General features: G+C 34.6%; 2 protein-coding genes across 2 annotated transcripts; both read right to left on the bottom strand.

Moving 5' to 3' along the window:
- Nucleotides 1–15639: 15639 nt before the first annotated feature.
- On the bottom strand, nt 15640–19452 carry LOC131040294 (receptor-like protein EIX2). Its single transcript, XM_057973190.2, has 2 exons — nt 19340–19452; nt 15640–19244 (listed from the first exon to the last, which is right to left on the bottom strand). Exon 2 carries the CDS (start codon nt 18115–18117, stop codon nt 16699–16701), a length of 1419 nt encoding a protein of 472 aa, XP_057829173.2. The 5' UTR covers nt 18118–19244; nt 19340–19452; the 3' UTR covers nt 15640–16698.
- Nucleotides 18542–19060, bottom strand: LOC131856970 (receptor-like protein EIX2). The gene has a single exon (XM_059208937.1). It carries the CDS (start codon nt 19058–19060, stop codon nt 18542–18544), a length of 519 nt encoding a protein of 172 aa, XP_059064920.1.
- Nucleotides 19453–20461: the final 1009 nt, after the last annotated feature.

Genomic DNA, 20461 nt, shown 5'->3' with positions numbered 1-20461 from the left:
GGAAGATTAGGTGTGTTTCCCAGTTTCTAGGAGTATCCCTAGATTTTAGGGATGGGACTGCTAGTTGGCCCATCTTGTCCGGCATCAATCACAAATAGGTGACGAAGTCAGATTCATGTTTGGTTGGTTATTTTGGGCTATTATTGGATCTATGGAATATTTTAATATATTTAAATATTTTCTAAGTTAGTGATTAAATAAATTAAAATAAGGCTATGTATATAGCCATTTCAGAGTAATAAGGGGTTTTTGGCTTCATCTAGTTTGATATGCCTATGTGTTATAGCTCGTTGGAAAGGTCTTGAACTTTGCTACATGATTCTCACCTCCCGGAGTCTTTTTGGATGCTTGAAGCTATTTATTCGCAATAAAGTGATATTTTTCTATAGTTTGAAGTCATAATTGGGAAAGTGTCACTTTAATTATAAAGCGCAAACTTTATTATTCTTTAGGGTTCGACTTGAAAAGGGAAAGGAGTTATAAGAAGATGAAAACCTAATTGATAGTGTAGTCACACAAATCTGTCCAGCTTAATTAAATAAATATTTGCTATTTATTTGATTAAAAATCCACTAGCCATCAATTAATTAAATTAATATTTAATTAATTCATCCCCAAACATTCTTCTATTAATTAAATAAATTATTCAATTTATTTTAATTAATTCATTAAATCAAATTCAAATCAATTAAATAAATAAAATCTATTTATTTAATTAAATCCCCTTTTCCTCTTTTAAATAAATTAAATAAAACATTTATTTAAATCATTATCCCCCCCCACTTGCATTTTCCTACAAATGCAACTTGCACACATTTATTGAAATAAATGAATTTTTATTTTAATAAAATCATATTTTCCCTCACCCACCAAGTCCACTTGCAAAAATCTAATCCCCTTCTAGATTCTTCTAACCCCTTCCTAATTAGCCTAATCCATCCCCTAATTTTTGTCACATTCCTAAGCAAAATGGAGTCACTTCTCAAAGACTCCAAAGTCTTTGAAAAGCATTTAATGCTTTGTGTGTTCAACAAATTAACCCCCAAAGTCTTCCAAGACCACTAATGGCTCTTACATGACCATTTATGGCTCTTACATGACCATTTATGGCTCTTACATAACCATTTATGGTTATTTCAAACTTGTCCCCCCAAACATTTATTGTTTTGACCATATTCCTCCATTTCACATTTGCACAAGAGTTTATCCATTGGATAAAAGCTTTATTCTTTGAATAAAGAGTTTATTCATTCAACCAACTTTGACCCTAAATCCCAAAGTCATATTAGGCATTTAATGCTTATTCCCTCTCCTCTCAACCTATCTCACATTGACACTTGTCATCCTGGGATTGGGTTGAAAGTCCTCACATGGATTTGAATTCATTCAATCCTGACCCTTGTTGAGATTGCTCAATCTCAACCATCCATTGCTTCATTTTTCCTATAAATAGAGTCCATTTCTTCATAATCCAGATCCTGAAAACTTGTATGCATCTAAGCTATAGACATTTTAGAGAGCATTTTTAGCGTAATCATCTAATATCTTGTTATTTTGGTTAAAATATATCATTTTAGCATAAAAAGCATAGCATTAGCTTCTCATTTCATATTCGAAGTTCAATATTACAATCTCAATCCTCCATAAGCATCCATAGTGCAAAAAGCTGCTGAGAGCTACACTATTTTGGAACTTGGAGAGGAGAGGAACAAGGGAGAAAGGAACCAAAACCATGCTAAGAGGCATTTGGAGATGTCTCATTATCTTTGCTTCTTTAGTTAGATATATTAGCATGTTTTTAGTATCTCTCTTGGTATGCCTTTTTAGATTAGTTTTTGATTGACTAACACTAACAATCTAACGGTTTTGTGTCCTTTTGTGTTGTTGATCATTCACTAACCTTGTGCCATTTAGGAGGGCATCAGATAGCATCTTTGATCATTTTGAAACTTGCGAATTTGGGAATTGCTCTGGAAGAGTGATTTTGGTCAGGGACGCAAACCCTAGGTCTGAGCTTGCTGGGACATAGCCCTCAGCAGGAGTTGACAGTGGATTTATCTAGGATTGCACAGAGATTGTCAGAGGTAGAAGACACATCTTCTTGTCCTGAATATTCAACGTGCACATTGGAGGTTTCAACAGGGCGACTAGTCTATTTCAGCTAGCACGTGATTTGCAGCAACTTCCACGCCTCCTTTGCAACCACGCCTTGTTTGTACGTTGGTTTGAAGGGTTGTATTCAACTTATTTGGTCTTCCTTGTTCGTTGCTAGTAATATTCCTCCATCTGGCATCAATCTAGATTGAGAACAACTCCAAATAAATGTATGGATTCTTGCTGAATACAAAACTAGGTTATTTGCCTGGTATGATTTACAGTATTTTCAGATTGCTTAAGTGTTCTTACACATGAACATTATTTATTGTTTTATTTCAGTTGTTTCTATTTATCAATTACTTTACTTATAACTTCAAAACCCAAAAAGAAACAATCCCTTTCTACAACTTCTGTCTATTCTATAAAATCACCAGAAAATTACAAAAATATAGTATGTTTAATTAAGAATTTACAGCAGCAACAACAAAAGGATCCATTTGGGATCTTTCAAGTTACCTCCAAGTTGTTGAGCTTCCAATCTCTCTTGTTAATAATGGAAAACATAGTTGACTCAAAGATTTGTAATATTACTCTCAAAATTGATCGGCACTCTCATTTCTTTTTTGGGTCATAGATGCAAACAAATTATTCTAAGGTTTTATATGTGATATTTACTCTCTACAAATTTAGATTTTGTTGTTGATGGCTTCTCCCCACTTGGCCACACTTCTCCCAATCCACTGATAATTTCACCTTAATATTTACTCTATGTACTTTCAAAACAAGTCGCATGTAGGTTTACTCCAAATTTCTCCTCAATCTTTTCATCTTATAAAGACTCCTTCATAAGCATTATTTTGAAGCCTCTAATTATTGCATAATTTCTTCTTGAAAAGATGTAGTGTCTATGACCTCCTTAATTAATCATTATGCTCTCAACTTCCACATTGACTATAATAAGGATTTTTTTATGGAAGCTCTAAAGTTTGAATTGGTTGGGATCCCCTTCTAATTTCAAGAAAAGATTCCATACTACTTAGATCATCAAAAAATAGGAAGTGGTTAAGTGTGAGAAATATGTGGTTTAGTCAATGTGCTTGTTTATAAATTCTTCAATTTATAAGCTAAATTATCCAAACTATATGAGTGAAGTTCTAAGATGTGGAAGTATTTCTTGGAGAATAGAATTTATATTTATCCTCATGGGCCAATGCTTTTTCAATTTTGAGTTTTAATATATTACATATAAAGAGCCCATCTTGAAGCTTGGTTAGTCGGAGTTCAGAGAGGATTTACTTTGTATTGACCCTTACTTTCTTTCCTTTGTTATATTCCAAGTAATTATTTCTCTACAATCCTTATTTTCGTAAGACTTCCTTGGTTTTTATTGCAATATTGGTGGTCTCCAAGTCTATTGACAATTGGTAATGACATATAAAAACTTTGTGTGTTTTGCAAAGGAGATTAAATGAATAATCATACCAAGATAATACTTATACTTTCATTGGTTAATGGAGGAAAGAGATGAAAAAATTTAACTAAGAGAACAAATAGAGCACACAAATTGTCATGTAAAATGATTTAGACCTACCACTAAGTTCATTCTGTCCTAGACTCAACCTTTCATACATTCATTTGGAGCCTTTTTCTTTTATTAGTATTGTATACACTCAAAATTGTCTATGAATAATTAAATAAATACTTATTATTTATTATTTATTTAATGCTTATTCCTCTATTGCATAATTAAATTGAAAAGTTTAATTAATTTAATTCATTTGGTCATTCTTCTAATTCAATCTAATTAAATATTTAATATTTAATCATGCACTCTGCAATTCTTCTAAAGTCTCCATTAAATAAATAATTCTACAATTATATTATTTAAATAATTCTACAATTATTTAGTCTCCTTTTCCAACTCACCTTATCTCCACGTCACTCAATCTTGCCAACTCACAATTTTGTGGCTAAACAAATAATTAATTTTCAATTATTAAATGGCCATATTTATCTTCAACTTCCATCTCTTAAATGAAATAATGTCATTTTCAATTCTTCTATATTCTCTCTAACATCCCTACATCTTTGGAGGAAGTTGAGTCCACTTGTCTCAACATCCCTAAATCTTCTCCAACCATCCTATATTCTCTCAAGTCTTCAACTCCAGTCAAGGTGAGCCTTCTGACACTTGGCTACTCCTTCCACCTTCTCCTCCATCCTAAATGTGTAGGAGGAACATCTTCCTCATGTTTCTCTCACATCCCAAACAATCTCTTCATAGCCATCAATCTTGCAAGATTTAATCTCAAATGTTGATCTCTACCACATTGGATTTTTGCTCATAAAAATCTATAAAAAGGGCATTTCCTAAGAATTTTAGAGCTATATAGTCATCTAGGAGTTATCTTGCATTCACGTGAGTTTTTAGCAATCAAGCATTTTAACAATTTACAGTGTGCCTTTAACATTTTAGCTTAATCATTTTCATATAGTTTTGCACAATCATTTAGCCGTTATCAAACATCTAGTTATCAATCCATTCATCATTTGTCATCTTGGAAGCTACAACCAATGCAATCTGAGAGCAACATCTGCAACAAGATCAAAGATGATATGACACAATGAGACAACAAGTGGAGGTTTTCTATTTGAAGTATATCTCTTTTAAATGCTTCATTGGTAATTTTGGAGTTTCCTGTAGGTTTGTTTTATTGTAAAACTAAGAAAATCTTGCACGTGTTTTCTTGAAATATTTCTAGGTTACACATTTTGGCGCCCACCATGGGGCAACCCACAAAATTTCTAATATTTTTCCATAGGTTTATTCACAGGTTTATCTACACGTTTAGCCGCAGGTTTATCTACAGGTTTATCTGCAAATTTTTTTTTAACAGGTTTTTCACGTTGTTTTTCCACAAGTTTTTTTACGCTGTTTTTTTTTTCTATAGATTTATCCACATAGATAGAGAGCCCAATTTTGTAACCCAAATGAAAAATCTAGGCTTGTCTAGCCCACCTTGGTTTGTGATATTTGCTAACGGGGTTTTGCAGGTTCTCAAAGAGTTAGTTCATTTTTTTTTTTTAACTTGCTTTCTTTCAAAGTTGGTTTAAAAAGAACTCACTTCCCTTCTTGTTAGCAAAGCTTAAAATGAACTTCACTTTCTTTTGGTGCATAAAAAGAACCTCACACTTCATTTGGGGGCTCTTAAAAGAACCACATTTGTCTTTTTTTGCAAAGTATAAAAGGAACAACAAAATATCACATTTGCTTTTTGCAAGTTAGGATCATAATTCATTTTGGGCTCTAAAAAGAACAAACAACTTTTCAACTCTTGCAAAGGGTAAAAAGAACAATCAATATCTCATTTTCTTGCAAGTGAAAGGAACAAACCGCATTTGCTTATAGCAACGCAATTTCTTTTGTTAACCAGGTTTATTTTCAAGTCAAAAACAAATTTCTATGTGGAACTAAAATGAACACCATGATTGTTGGAGCAACATCTCCAAATAGCAATTAGAAAATCATTGCAATAAAGGATTAAAATGAACAAATCATTTGCCTTGTATCGAAAGTGGTAGGTTATTATGCTCTCACCTTAACCAGGTGATCAGAAAACCAGAACCATTTTTAATGTGTAACCTTTAGAGGGCTTGCCTCTCGAGTTGCCAATAGGGTCAGTGAGAGGGAACGACCCAAGTGGAAATGGGCTAAAGTCAAGCTCTTCTAATCCACTATAAATAAATTGTGTTTGTAATGAAAGTTATAGGAAACAAGTGTTGATTAGTCCATACCGACCTTATGACTCCCCATAAACCCTATAGAGAGCAACCTATATAGGCTAGGAGACCTTCCTTAACGGAGCGTAACACGCCACATGTATAGCCACTCGATCGGATGCCCTTACTAAAAAATCTCTTGTATAGAAGCCAAAATCCTTCTAGTTGTTGGTACAAGAGGTCGGACCTCTGATGAGACTCACACACATACGGTTCTAAGTAGAGAAACGAAGTTTGCCATGAGGATTGAACTGATGTTTGGTTGCCTCGGAGAAGTGAGTGTCATGGAGTGGAGCCAGTGGGGTCAAGCATCTAAGTATCTGCTTTGAATAGCATAACCTCAGAGAAACCCATGTGAGATTCAACAACTATTGTCCTGACCTGCCATAGGAATTGTGCTTGTCTTTTCAGTTTTATTTTCTAAACATTATGTATGTTGTGTTTGTAGTACATTCTCAAATCAAAATAGAAAAATCATCCCTTTTGAAAAAGAGTAGAAAACTAAAAATTTTGCAAAGAAAATGCAAAGTCACGCATTTACAACACAATCTAGCACATTTGAACCAAAACAATGGCGCATACAACCAAAACAATGGCGCATACAAGCAATTAAGTGGCACATTTGAACAATCCTGTGGCGCATTTGATTAGCACATTTGAAACAAAGGTTCATCTGGAGGAGATTCTCAGAATCCCAAAATAGATCTAAATACCCTTTTAAGAGGTTTTTCCTTTTCAACTATCTCAGACAAATTTCATCTTCCAAATCAGAGGTGTATCAAGCTAGTGATCATAAGTTTTCATCCAGCTCAATATCAACATCATATACTTAGTCTAGGTATCCAAGTTGGTCAAATTCATCTAGTTTCCAATATCGGGGAACTTTATCATATCATTTGACATACTTAGTCACATCAATAGGGGAATATTGAACCCTCTATTCGACTTAGTAAGCTTGGGTGTCCAAAACAAGGTATTTATTATCAAGTCAAACTATCAAAAATATCAAAAATGAGTCCTAGCATAAATCAAGATCAAGATATCATGACTATCCAATCTAATCCCATTTTTTATCAAGATCCCACCTGCCAAGAATCTTATGATGATCCCCTAAGATTTTGGTATTCCATCCACAATGATCCCCTTTCATCTCAAGAGCAGAGTCCCATTCAACATCCATCTCCTAAGCAAGAGCATGATATCTCTTCCATATCCTCCACTGATCTAATTGAAAATCAAGAGAAAAGTGCAAACTCGAATGATCTTATTCCAAGTCAAGATCAAGGTATCCCTTCATCCTCCAAATCCATTTTAGGTCATTTCATTCCAAAGTCAAAGCCTTCCTTCCTTCTATCCATCTTAGGACCTTACATCCACCCATCCAAAATACCTCCATATCATTCCTACCCATCCATGAATCCCATTCCTTTTGGAAGAAATCTAGATATCGAGAGTAAAATCCATAAGTCTAAATATCCAAAGATCTACATGTTCAATCTAAAAGACATGTCAAATCAAAGAAACATCCGATCCAAAAACAAAAAGCAATATCCAAAAGGCTACAAAACCCTTTAAGAAAAAAGAAAAATCAAAATCAATGTGGAGTCCCATAAAAGCATTACACTCCAAAGAACAATCAAAATTGGAATCTAGACAAGTGTTGTTCCAAAAGCTTCCTTCAACCATTTATCTAAACATCTCCCACTTTCCAAATCTATTCTTCCATCATTTCCTCTATCTATTTTGGGTCCTTATGTCCCAAAATTCAATTTTCCTCCATCACTTCATCGCCACTCAAGTTGTGTACCAATTCTCATCTTGAAGACATTTACATCTATCCTTGCACAAATCTGCAAACATCATATCTATTATCCAACACCTCTTTTCTATTTTTCCGTCTCTTTCATTCAATCCTTTTCATAAATCCGTCATCTTTGAAATAGGCGCTTGTATCATTTTGTCATATGCTCGCCCATGCTCGATCTTATGTTCACTCCATTTCCTAGATATATATTCATGAAACACTTCATAATCCAAGGTTGTTCCTCTTTAACATTATCTTTTGGTTAGGATGCATACTCAATCCAGAATGGAATCACTTATCGTATCTTGGTACCGACATCTTTTGATTACTATATCTCATACACTTAATCAATTGCTCTAAATCATTGTGATCTCTTAGTTGAAGACACAACTAGTGAAAAATCTAAAATCTTGCTTCAACACCACTGTAATTATCAAACCCATGTAAGTTTCATCACTTACAAGCCAATGCAAGCAAAACAAGAAGAGAAAAAGGCAATATCAAAAGATCAAAAACATGATCAAGAAAATAAATATCAAGAAAATAAAAATGCAATGAAATGCAATATCAAAATGCTTGGCTATGGGAACATACGAGTAACGCCATCGAGGCTATGGATGTTTGGCTGGCATTGGAGCAATATTTGTGATATTACAGTGATAACCTCGTCAGAGCTATGGATGATTGCTGGCATCGAGGCTCTATCTAGGATGCTTTTGAAGTCAGGGTAACTCATGTAGCTAGCCACATTGGTTTGTGAAGATTACAATGATCATATGAGCTGGAATGAACCCACTTGCACACACATGGGTAATCAAATATTAATTACCTCGATCCAGTTTGGGATTCTTCTTCCCTTTTGAGTCTAGTTCTTAGTCACTAGATATGTTCGGCTGAATTTTCCAGAGGTTCTAAGTGTGGGTTGGGTCTCTATCTTGAAAAGTTTAGAAACACTTATTCGGGTGGCACTAGATGTTTTGACAATCTCACATATTACCCTTTTTAAAAATGGAGACCTCTATGCTTGGGGGCAAAGTTCATCCGCTCTATTCTTCATACCATATCTCCCCTTATCTTTCCTCCAATATCCATTACCCTATCTAAACTCATCATTATCTATGATCTTGCCTCACTTTATCCATACCATCTATCATATATATTCATTGCTTCCATCATCCCTTACTATCTATGATCTTGTTTCTCTTACCCATATCCTATCTCTATTGATATCCCCTTTTCCATCCTTGATATTGATCAAAACTAAGGACAAAACATGATTTCGAAAAGCTCTTGATGTGTCCCTTCATGTTCCATAATAAGTTGTACCTCCATCTTTCACCCATTCATCTTCACCTCAACAGTTCATTCATCCATTCATAATATTCCTTGTCTTGCTAGACATTGGGGCAAACAAATACATCTTGCTTCTAATCCAAAAAATTCTAAAAAAACACAAAATGTCCAAAAAATAAAAAATAAAAAATCGACAAAATCAAATAAAAAATTAAAAATCAAAGCATGACAACATGGACCATCCATCAAATCAAATCAACAATAGGCAAACTCTCCAAAGTATACAATCAAACTGATCACATGTCTAGCTAATCAATCCATCATGTTGAAAATATATCAACATCAACATGTCTTATATAGGGAAAGGTACACTCAAAACCAAACAGATCTGTCTTACACTAGATACTCACTCTTTGAAACCAGACATTCCTATCAATCATCAAGTAATCAAAACAATGACATAGATCAGTGTCACTACTGGATTTTGTCCTAGTTAGTCTTGTCTTTATCAATTGATGGCAGGACATGTTTTATCTCTCAAAAAATAAAAAAATAAAAATCAAGAAAAAAGACAAAAAAAATCAAATATAAGGAAAAATGCAATAAAAATAGATGGTGAAAACCTGGCAAACAGGCGATATCTGTCCGTTGTCTCTTCTATCTATGAGTTCGCATTTTCTTCTCACATCCATCCATCACATCTGTGCATATTCATAATAAGGGCTTTTGTACATAATCAGACGTAGTTGTCTCAACATGTTTTGATCATTGTTGTACATCCATAATAAAGTTTGTTTCTAGCTGGGGGCAAAATCTTGAGCTTAGTTGGGGGCAACATTGAAAACTTAGAAAAGTTAAAACATTGGAAAACTTACAAAAACCAAAAACAATTTGGATTTTGAAAACAAACGACAAGTAGTAAGACAACAAAGCAAAATCAGGACGTAGACAAAATTGAATCGTGAAACTCAAACTTCGGAGATTCAACAAGCAAATTGCAATTCATATCAACAATAATTAATTGGGATGATTATTATCTGTTTTGCCTAAGAGAATGTACATGTGACATATATGATTCAAATGTTTGTATCTTGATTTTTGTTAATCATGTTCCCTATGTAACTCGATGATGTCTGAGACTAGAGGAGCTATGATGGGGCATGGTTATTTTTCTTTCTTTGTTGTTTGTTATTTATCTCTTAGTAGTATATGTACTTGTCTGAGAACATGATTGACAAAAGATCATCGAGGACGTACCGAGTCATATATGGAAGGGGATAATCCTTGTCTGTTATGCAAGAAATACTCAGGTCATCTTGGTTCCTTATACCTAGATGCTTGTATTAACTTGCTAAATCAAAATCCATGTAAGAGATACGCAGGTCATATTGATGTAATTATACCTAGGTGCTTGTATTTTCTTACAACAATTTAAAAGCTCAATGATGAATTGAAGCACTATACTAAAAGTTGAAAAGATGATAGATATCATTTAGCTAGGTCTTTGCATTTGTATTTACATTATAAGCATTTCATAAAATATCATTTCATCTATCATTAGAACATATCATCATATCGTTTAACATCATGCATTTGCACATCTCAATCTTCTTGTAATGGGATATCAACAAAATGTTAGTTCTTTATCCAATCAATCTCTTCGAGCACCTATTAGTGAGACTCATTCATCATGAGGTCACGCATCTAGTCTATTCAATCTTGAGTTTACATCATTGACGCTTATCAATCATGAGGTCAATCAAACTCTATCAATCATCAAATCTTGAAAAATATCAACGTAATCAGAGAACTGACACTTTCATCAACCAAAGTTGCAGGAATCAAATAAATTTTAACCGGAAATCAATTTTGCAAAAATCCAAACAATCCAATCGTCAATTCTCTCAATTGATCTCTTGAGGGGGCATCCTCGTATCATCATCTATCAATCAACGTTAGGGGCAACAAAAATCAAGACTTGATTTTTCTTTGAAACAATGTTGTTCCAATAACATTTCAAAGAGGGGCAAAATGTATACACTCAAAATTGACTATGAATAATTAAATAAATATTTATTATTTAGTTAATGCTTATTCCTCTATTACATAATTAAATTGAAAAGTTTAATTAATTTAATTCATTTGGTCATTCTTCTAATTCAATCTTATTAAATATTTAATATTTAATCATGCACTATGCAATTCTTCTAAAGTCTCCATTAATTAAATAATTCTATAATTGTGTAATCTCCTTTTCCAACTCACCTCATCTCCACATCACTCAATCTTGCCAACTCACAATTTTGTGGCTAAACAAATTATTAATTTTTAATTATTAAATAGCCATATTTATCTTCAACTTCCATCTCTTAAATGAAATAATGACATTTTCAATTCTTCTATATTCTCTCTAACATCCCTACATCTTTGGAGGAAGTTGAGTCCAATTGTCTCAACATCCCTATCTTCTCCAACTATCCTATATTCTCTCAAGTCTTCAACTCCAGTCAAGGTGAGCCTTCTGACACTTGGCTTCTCCTTCCACCTTCTCCTCCATCTTGCATGTGTAGGAGGAACATCTTCCTCCTTTTTCTCTCACATCCCAACTAATCTCTTCATAGCCATCAATCTTGCAAGATTTAATCTCAATTGTTGATCTCTGCCACATGGGATTTTTGCTCATGAAAATCTATAAAAGGGGCATTTCCTAAGCATTTTAGAGCTAATAGTCATCTAGGAGTTATCTTGCATTCACATGAGTTTTTATCAATTTACAGTGTGCCTTTGGCATTTTAGCTTAATCATTTTCATATAGTTTTGCACAATCATTTAGCTTTTATCAAACATCTATTTATCAGTCCATTCATCATTTGTCATCTTGGAAGCTACAACTAGTGCAATCTGAGAGCAACATCTACAATAAGATCAAAGATGATAGGACACAATGAGACAAAAAGTGGAGGTTTTCTATTTGAAGTATATCTTTTTTAAATGTTTCATTGGTAATTTTGGAGTTTCCTGTATGTTTGTTTTATTGTGAAACTAACAAAATCTTATAGGTATTTTCTTGAAATATTCCTAGATTACACAAGTATTATACATTTGCACAAGCCACCATACTCTAAAGTGACAATGCTACACCAAACCATTGATATATATATATATATATATATATATATATATATATATATATATATATATATATATATATATATATATATATATATATATATATATATATATATATATATATATATATATATATATATATATACTTCAAGTAAAAATCAATGTTCTATTGAATGCATAGTTTCCATACATGATTTGAGAAAGAGGGATTTCTCATGAGTTTCCCAAGCACTTATATTCCTTGTGAATATAGCAACTACCCAACAGATGAACACTACACTCCTGCTCATATGCATATGTATGGTCTGAATATTCATCTTCTATAGGGGCCTAATATTATTTTGTTTTATAAATTTAATAAGAGTTACAGGATCTAGCAATTTAATCCTCTATATTAAAATATCATTAATTACTCTAGGTTCATTAATACTCTAATAACTAGCACTTAACGAGGCATGTATATGTGCATATACTTCGGTAAGAACTAAAATAGCTCCACTCTATCTATTTGACCAATAATGTCTTATCACTCAATGCAACCTTTAGACCATACATTAAACCATCTTAAGCACAATAGAATATAAATTTAGCATACACAATACAACATAAATTTGACTTTCAATGTAGGTAACTTGATAGGGGTGTAGCTTATGTGCAAGTTATTTCAGAGAAGTGTCGACAATTATTGTGCTCACAATATAAAATGCCCAATTATGATAGTGAATCAGCCCAAGAAATAAAATATCACTTAATTAAAGAATATTTGTATGGCATGGATTTGTTTTGAGTATATGTTTATCTCTCTTTTTACTTATCTTTGCAGTACTAAAGGAGAACGATTTATTTGATTCAATAGGATAATCAAAAGACTGCCCAAATGAAATTATTCCTATAATAACAACAAATAGAAGTCGATGATCATTGTTTATTTTGGCAATAGCAACAATGAGTGAGCATCTAAACTTACTTCCATCTTTTAATTAAAAGCACTAACATCATGTTCCCATGCGGCTGCTTAACTCTATTTTCTACTTAAATTTAAGCAGTTAAGTGTTCCCATGCAACTTAAAAGTTGTCAAAAAAGGGATAATTTGGAATCTTTCACTATTTTGGTGGAGCAGCTATTGTTTAGGAATTAGAAATAAGCTATGGAAAACAAGGGGGGGCTAGAAATAAGCAGTGGTTGCTTATTAACAAAAATGCCACATGGCTCCACAATTTTCTTTCCCTCTTTTTTTAAAGATTTTATTTTTTTTTCTTTCCAAATTTTATGTGCACAAATTAGTACTAATGCTATTAATACAAATTTAAGATGTTTTTCTTAAAAATAAGCAACAAAGATAAATATTCATGGGGTCAGTTGTTTCACAAATAATCCCTAAAAATATTGAGCAGTGGCTGCTAGCCAAAATAAGCTAAGCAGACGCATGGGAACATGCCCTAAACAATCAGGCCCTTTGGTATCATTCCACTTTTGCAGGAAGGAATAAGAGACTCATTAATCATTAATTTATTTCTACAACATATAATAAACAAAAAGCTCACTCACATTTATTTTTCTTCTAACATGATTTTAACTGAGGTTTGCAAACCATCCCATCTTCTTAGACATATTCTACAATACTTTTTAAGACTTACAATAAGGATCTCTTAAAATGTCATATTAACTTTATTATGAATACTCAAAGAAGGTGAGGTAATCTCCCTTCAAGTTTGCAAACACCTCCAACCTACATATGACATCATAATTCATTTTTTTTCTTTCATTTCCATGATAAGTTCACCTCCCAGGCATAGGAGTTTGTTAAAATCCCATAACTGAGCTAGGAAATTCTCGAGGAGACTAGGCCATACACATATCCACATTTATGTAAATACAAGAAATAATGTACAATGAATGTAAAATAATTTCCACCCAAGGAACTTACACATAATAATGAATCTCTCTCTCTCTCCCTCTTCCTAGACCTCTACATTTATATCTATTTGTCCCTCTATCTCTATTTCTCCATGTTTGTTCTTTCTTCTCTTTCTCTATCTCTATCTTGATATCTCTTTGTCTCTCTCTACCTCTCTGTATATATCACTTCCTATCTCCATCTTTATCTTTCTTTCTCTCTCTCTCTCTCTCTCTCTCTCTCTCTCTCTCTCTCTCTCTCTCTCTCTCTCTCTCTCTCTCTCTCTCTCTCTCTCTCTCTCTCTCTCTGTGTGTGTGTATATATATATATATATATATATCACTTCCTATCTCCATCTTTATCTTTCTTTGTCTCCCTCTCTCATCCTCACCCTCTCTTTTCTTCTCTATATATTTATCTCTTACATCTCTATCTATCCCTCTCTCCTCTCTCTTTTCATCTCTTCCTCTCCTCCATCTCCATCTCTATTTTCTTAGGTTCTCTCTTGCTCACCCTTCCCCCCTATATCTCTCCTTCTTTCCATCCTACTCTCTCTCTCTCTCTCTCTCTTCCTTCTACAAACATAACTTGAAAATGTTGGTAATGGAGCTTAATTATTTTGGCGATTCAAAGGTTTTGTTTTAGTCATGTCTTGATCCATGCAAGCATCTTTGTTTCTTAAACAATATCATTTGCTAAATGGCCTACCAATTGACTTCATGTATTACACAACTATACGTAAAAAATAGAACAATTTTTTTCCTAGTTGACCTTTCAAACCTCTCTGATGTACCTATTGCACACCAAGATTCAATTGCTAATTATTTGTATTGTTTTATCGATCTCAGTTATTTATCTTTTAAATTACTTATTTATAAATATTATGAATTATTTTAACTTAAAATAATTTGAAGTGTGATATTTTCTCTTACAATTATAATTAACGTTTTCTTCTTCTTCCAATTCCATATTAATTGAATTCTCATTAAATCAAACTCCATGTTAAATCTTAACTTTTTTAAAATAAAAATAATTATTATTATTATGTAAACACAATAGTAAAGCTCTAACTATACCAATCAAATTAGCAAACATATTTATAGTATGTTTATAACCATTAAAATTGTATCAATCCAATAGCTTTACAGGGAAAAACCATAAAGCATCCGTCTCACCAAAAAGTATAAATTGATAACAAATCAACAATCCATTAAAAATAGTTACAAATTCTTAGAAAAAATACTTCTCTAGGCAACAAAGATCAAATCCAATAACTTGACTTTGTCCTCTTCAATGTGGTTACAATTGAAAAATATGTTTTCATTTATTTAAGCTGGCTGACTTGGAGCGGCTCAAGCAAAGCCTAATTTACAGAAAAACATGCTGAGAAAATAAATAAACAAAAAGAATCTCAGAATTTTCTTCAACCGGTAAGAACTTTACTTGCTGCCGAATTGTTGCTTAAGTAGGACTATCATGAATAGAATCTCATAAAATGAAGTCAAAATAATTCTTAACTGTCTCAATTTAAAACATGGGAAACAGTTCTAGCTTTTATTCAAATCATACCATCGCCAGTAGAAAGTTATGGAAAACAAACAGAGGTCTAAGAAGTCTTTCTTGTAGAAACAAAGTATATTAAAACTTTAGCCAAAATCTTTAGTTTTTTTTTTTTTTCTTAAATCTAAAGTACTTAGATAAAATATTACAAAATGAGATGAAACAATTTGAAAACCCAAGACACAGCTAAACAGGATTAAAACCACCTTTCCAATCTTGGCTGCACTCCAGCTCTTAGCCTGCCTTTTAAAAAAATATGTAGTTAAGCAAATGAGAGATAGTAGAGCTCAAAAAATATCTGTCACAAAACCAAGACTTGACTTAGTTTCTGAAACTTTCAAAGAGATAAACGATGGTACAGTCCATCAGCTGTAAGCACTTTCTGCTCAATGTTGTGGTAAAACACAACACTCCAATAACAATATTAAACCCAACTGCAAAGCTAAGTCCTACTCCCAATCCCCACCACACATCCTTTTCTTCATCATCCTCTTCATCACTTTTGCTTCTATTGACATTCTGCATTGTGGGAGGGCTTTCTGAGCTCAAGGTTGCCACAAGAGGCGTTCAGTGGGAAGCCCAATAGATCTGAATTATTTGAGAAAGCTGAGGCTTCAAATGTTGCGAACTGCCTCCCTTGTGGGATTATTCCTGTTAGATGATTGTAGGACACATCTAGAACACTTAGGAATGTCAGATTGATCAAATCTAAAGGAATAATTCCAGAGAGTTGGTTTCGTGAGAGGTCAAGGGACTCTAGCTGTACCATTCTTCCCAAGGACTCGGGGATAGCACCACTAATATTGTTTCTTTAAATGTTTAGAACAATCAAACCAATGAGAGATCCCATGCCCCCGGGAACAGAGCCACCTATTTTATTGCTTGATAGATCAAGGCATTTTACCAAACTCAAAGCTCTCGCAAACTGGAGCTCCGATCCTTTGCTTCTGATGATTATTTTCTCTACATAGGTTAACTCTGTCATGATCCAAATTCAAAGACTTCTGCGTTCATGGAGTCGTTTGCCATGCTCTTCATCTCTGAAATGCTGTCAGGAATTACTCCTGAAAACCTGTTCATTGAAAGGTCTAATATTTGAAGAAATGGTAATTTGCTTATATCTTCAGCTACAGTTCCTTAAAATCTGTTTGATCTTAAGATCAAAATCTTAAGATTAGGAAGCTTTAGAAGCCAATTTGAAGAGATGTTCCCAGTCGGATCGTTATCCCCAACATCCAATATCTCCAACTCTGTACAATTTGCAAATACTGGCAGAACCCCATTCAGACGATTTCGATTGATTTTTAGTGTTTGAAGTGAACTCATGTTTCCCAACTCTGCTGGTAAGTGGCCTTCTAAGAAATTTTCCTCCAAATTCAATACCTCAAGATTACTGCAATTTACATAACCTACAGGAATCTTACCTGCAAGTCTATTATATGATAAATCCAGAATCTGCATAGACCTTTGATCACATATTGTAGAAGGAACTCTACCACTGAGATTGTTGTGAGACAGAGATAGATAGCTGAATCTATACTCGCCAGTTTCAGGTGGAATGGATGCACAAAAGTGATTTTCTGACAGGTCCAATACAACCACTGAAGGAGGAGGAAGCGGAAGAGGACCTTGTAAATTATTGCAATGCAAGTCCAGAACCTTTAATCGTGGGCGGTTCGTTAGTTTTGAAGGTAAAACACCTGTGAAGTGATTATGAGACAGGTTGAGCTCGACAAGAGCAGGAGAATCCCATATCCACGTAGGGATTTTGCCCCATAATCTGTTATCGGACAAATCCAAACGAGAAATGTCAAACTGAGTTGTTAGGAAGGCAGGTAACTCACCTTCCATATTGCACGATCTTAAATTCAATGTCCTAAAAGAGTTTTTTGGAATCCAAGTCGGACTCATTTTCACAGTTAGCATGTTATTGGAAATATCCATGTAGACAAGGCTGTCCAGATTAAGAATAAACGACTCTGAGAAGTTCCCGCTTAACCGATTTGAGGACAGGGAAAGAACCTGAAGTTTGGATAGATTTGAAATGTTGCGAGGTATGGCTTGACTTAACATGTTGCTGCTGAGATATAGTGTCCGGAGAGAAAATAGCTGACCTATGGAAGCCGGGATTTTACCACTCAAGAGGTTTTTACTCAGATCAAGCTCGATAAGGGACTTTAGGTTGGCTAAGGAAGGAATTCTGCCGTTTAGTTGATTGTTGCCCAGATAAAGCCATGCGAGAGAGGTAAGATTCCGGGAAGGGGATGGAATGCCGCCGGTCAATCGGTTCTGATTCAATCTGACGTAGCTGAGCTTCCCAAATGCACCCAACAGAATGGGGGCGATGGAGCCCTCCAATTTGTTGTATGAAAGATCAATATAGGCTGAAGGAAACGACTTTCCTAGTGAAGGCCTAGCCCCAAACGGCGGGATCTTCCCTTGGAAGTTGTTCGATGAGATATCCAACTTTACAAGCCTTGAAAGATTTGCAATAGTGGAAGGAAGCATACCTTGCAGTAAGCAGTAGGAGACATCCAAGAGAATTAATGAGGACATGTTGGCAATTGAATCTGGAATACCTCCTGCTACAATTGTTGCTGAAAGAACAAGTCAGGTTCCCTCCCAATTCCAGATTGGCAGACTAGTCAGATTCTTGCAGATTTGGATGGCTTAACAGATCACAAGGGATGGAACCCTTGAGCTCACAGCTACCAAGCTTGAGAGAAACCAACTTGGAAAGGTTCTGTAAGCAAGCAGGTATGGACGAGAAGAAGAAATTTTCAATTTTGACTAAGTTGGAGGTGGGTTAGATGGGTAAGATTCGCAAGGGAAGTGGGAATCGGTCCAGACAGCTCACAGTTGGACATTTGAAGACGCCTGAGATTGTACATGGTGGAGATAGCTTTGGCCCATTCATCGCTTGCCACAAGCGACATATCCACCCCGGCCAGCAGCAGCTCCTCTAAATCTCCCAGGTTTCCTATCCACATCTGCATGTTCTCAATTGTGAGGAATCGGAAATGTAGTATTCGGTGGAAAGATCCAGGCAGCGCAATCTTGACATGTTGCCCAACTCCCTGGGGATGATACCCACAAATCCAGCATTTGACAAGTTCAAATACTGCAGTTTATTCAGCATATGAAATTGGTGAGGGACACCAACACCAATGAAGTCATTGTAACTCAGATCCAAGTGTTCTAGCATTGTTAAATTAAACAAGGGCAAAAGCACATCATGTCTATTTGCAGGGGTAAGAACATCATCACTGGCATATCTCCCCAAACCAAAATCACCATAGTAGCCACGAGGATACCGAAGATCCAGATGAACGACGTGGCCTGTATCTCGGTGACATAGAATTCCCTCCCACTCGCAATAGTAGGTGGAGGCATTCCACGTTTTCAATCGACCAGAAGGGCCATGAAGACCTTCCTTAAACTGCAAGAGAGAAAGTTTTTCACCTTCTCGACAGGAAGTTCCCCAAGAAATGGGCGCCATGAGTAGCATAAATGTCCAAAACAAGTTCATTGGATGTTTGGGAGTTCTACAATCCAAACGAACTGCTCCAGTTGCTCTGAGACGCCTATGACTTTGGGAGCCAACTTTTGAATGTTATTTGTGAATAAATCGAAGACTTCAATGATTCTGATCCACAGTGCAATCAAGGCCTCAAGTAAGAGTCCTGGATATTAATGGAACGTGTGGATTAGGCCAATTGATTCTTCTGATATCAGAAAATGTCTGAAACTTCAAATTGAAAAGGACAAGAGCCCTTACCGCGTTGTGCAGAGGATGAACCGACAGAGGCAGGGATTGTGGGAAAGTGGCCGCAGGAAAGAGTTAATGCAGATGCAGAGGGTTCCCTGGCCAATAGTAGACAAAATGTCTATGTGGCATTTAGGATAAAGGAGGTCTCTAATCGATAGTGGGAAAATGTCTATATAGCATTTAGGATCCACAGGGTATGTGTATGTACAATTTAGGATGGAGAGGGTCTCCTAGCAGACAACATGTCTATGTAGCATTTAGGACGCAGATGGTCCCTCTGGTCAATGGTAGACAAAATGTCTATGTAGCATTTAGGATGCAGAGGGTCTCTGATTGATAGTAGAAAAAATGCCTATGTAACATATAGGATGTAGAAGGTCCTCCTCGTTGATTGCAGACAAAATGTCTACATAGCATTTAGAATGTAGAGGGTCCTCCTCGTTGATTGCAAACAAAATGTCTACATAGCATTTAGAATGTAGAGGGTCCTCCTCGTTGATAGTAAACAAAATGTCTATATAGCATTTACGATGCAAAGGGTCTTCCTAATGGATAGCAAACAAAACATATATGTAGCATTTAGGATAGAGAAGGTCTGTGCCCATAGCAGACAAAATGTCTATGTAGCATTTAGGAGGTATCTTTGACTATATTTATTAAATAATTTTATATTATATTTTTTGCATTTTTTACTATATTTATTAAGTAATTGAAAATTAAAAAAGTTGTATTTTGACTTTTAATCAATTAATTAATTAATACAATCAAAGATGCATCCTATGTGTAGCATCTAGACTGCACCTTTGAGTTCTATATTTATTAATTAATTGAAAATTTATAAAAAAATGTTTTCTGCATTTTACTTAATTAACAAATACAATCAAAGGTGCGTCCTAGGCGCAACCCCTAGGATGCACTTTTTGTGTATTTATTAATTAATTAATAATTAAAAAAGTTGTTATATTATGATTTTTAATTAATTAACTGATATGGTCAAAGATGGATCCAAGGTGCTACATAGACGTTGTCGACAACAGGAAGACACTAGACAACAACCCAATAAATGTGTGTGCCCTAGGTTGCATTCCAACAAGGTTTTTGTGGTTACTTTTGTTTGTCTCTTTCTTTTGA

The sequence above is a fragment of the Cryptomeria japonica genome, chromosome 7, assembly GCF_030272615.1.
Source record: "Cryptomeria japonica chromosome 7, Sugi_1.0, whole genome shotgun sequence".
NCBI classification, from domain to species: domain Eukaryota; kingdom Viridiplantae; phylum Streptophyta; class Pinopsida; order Cupressales; family Cupressaceae; genus Cryptomeria; species Cryptomeria japonica.
This window is presented reverse-complemented; position numbering and strand designations above follow the sequence as displayed.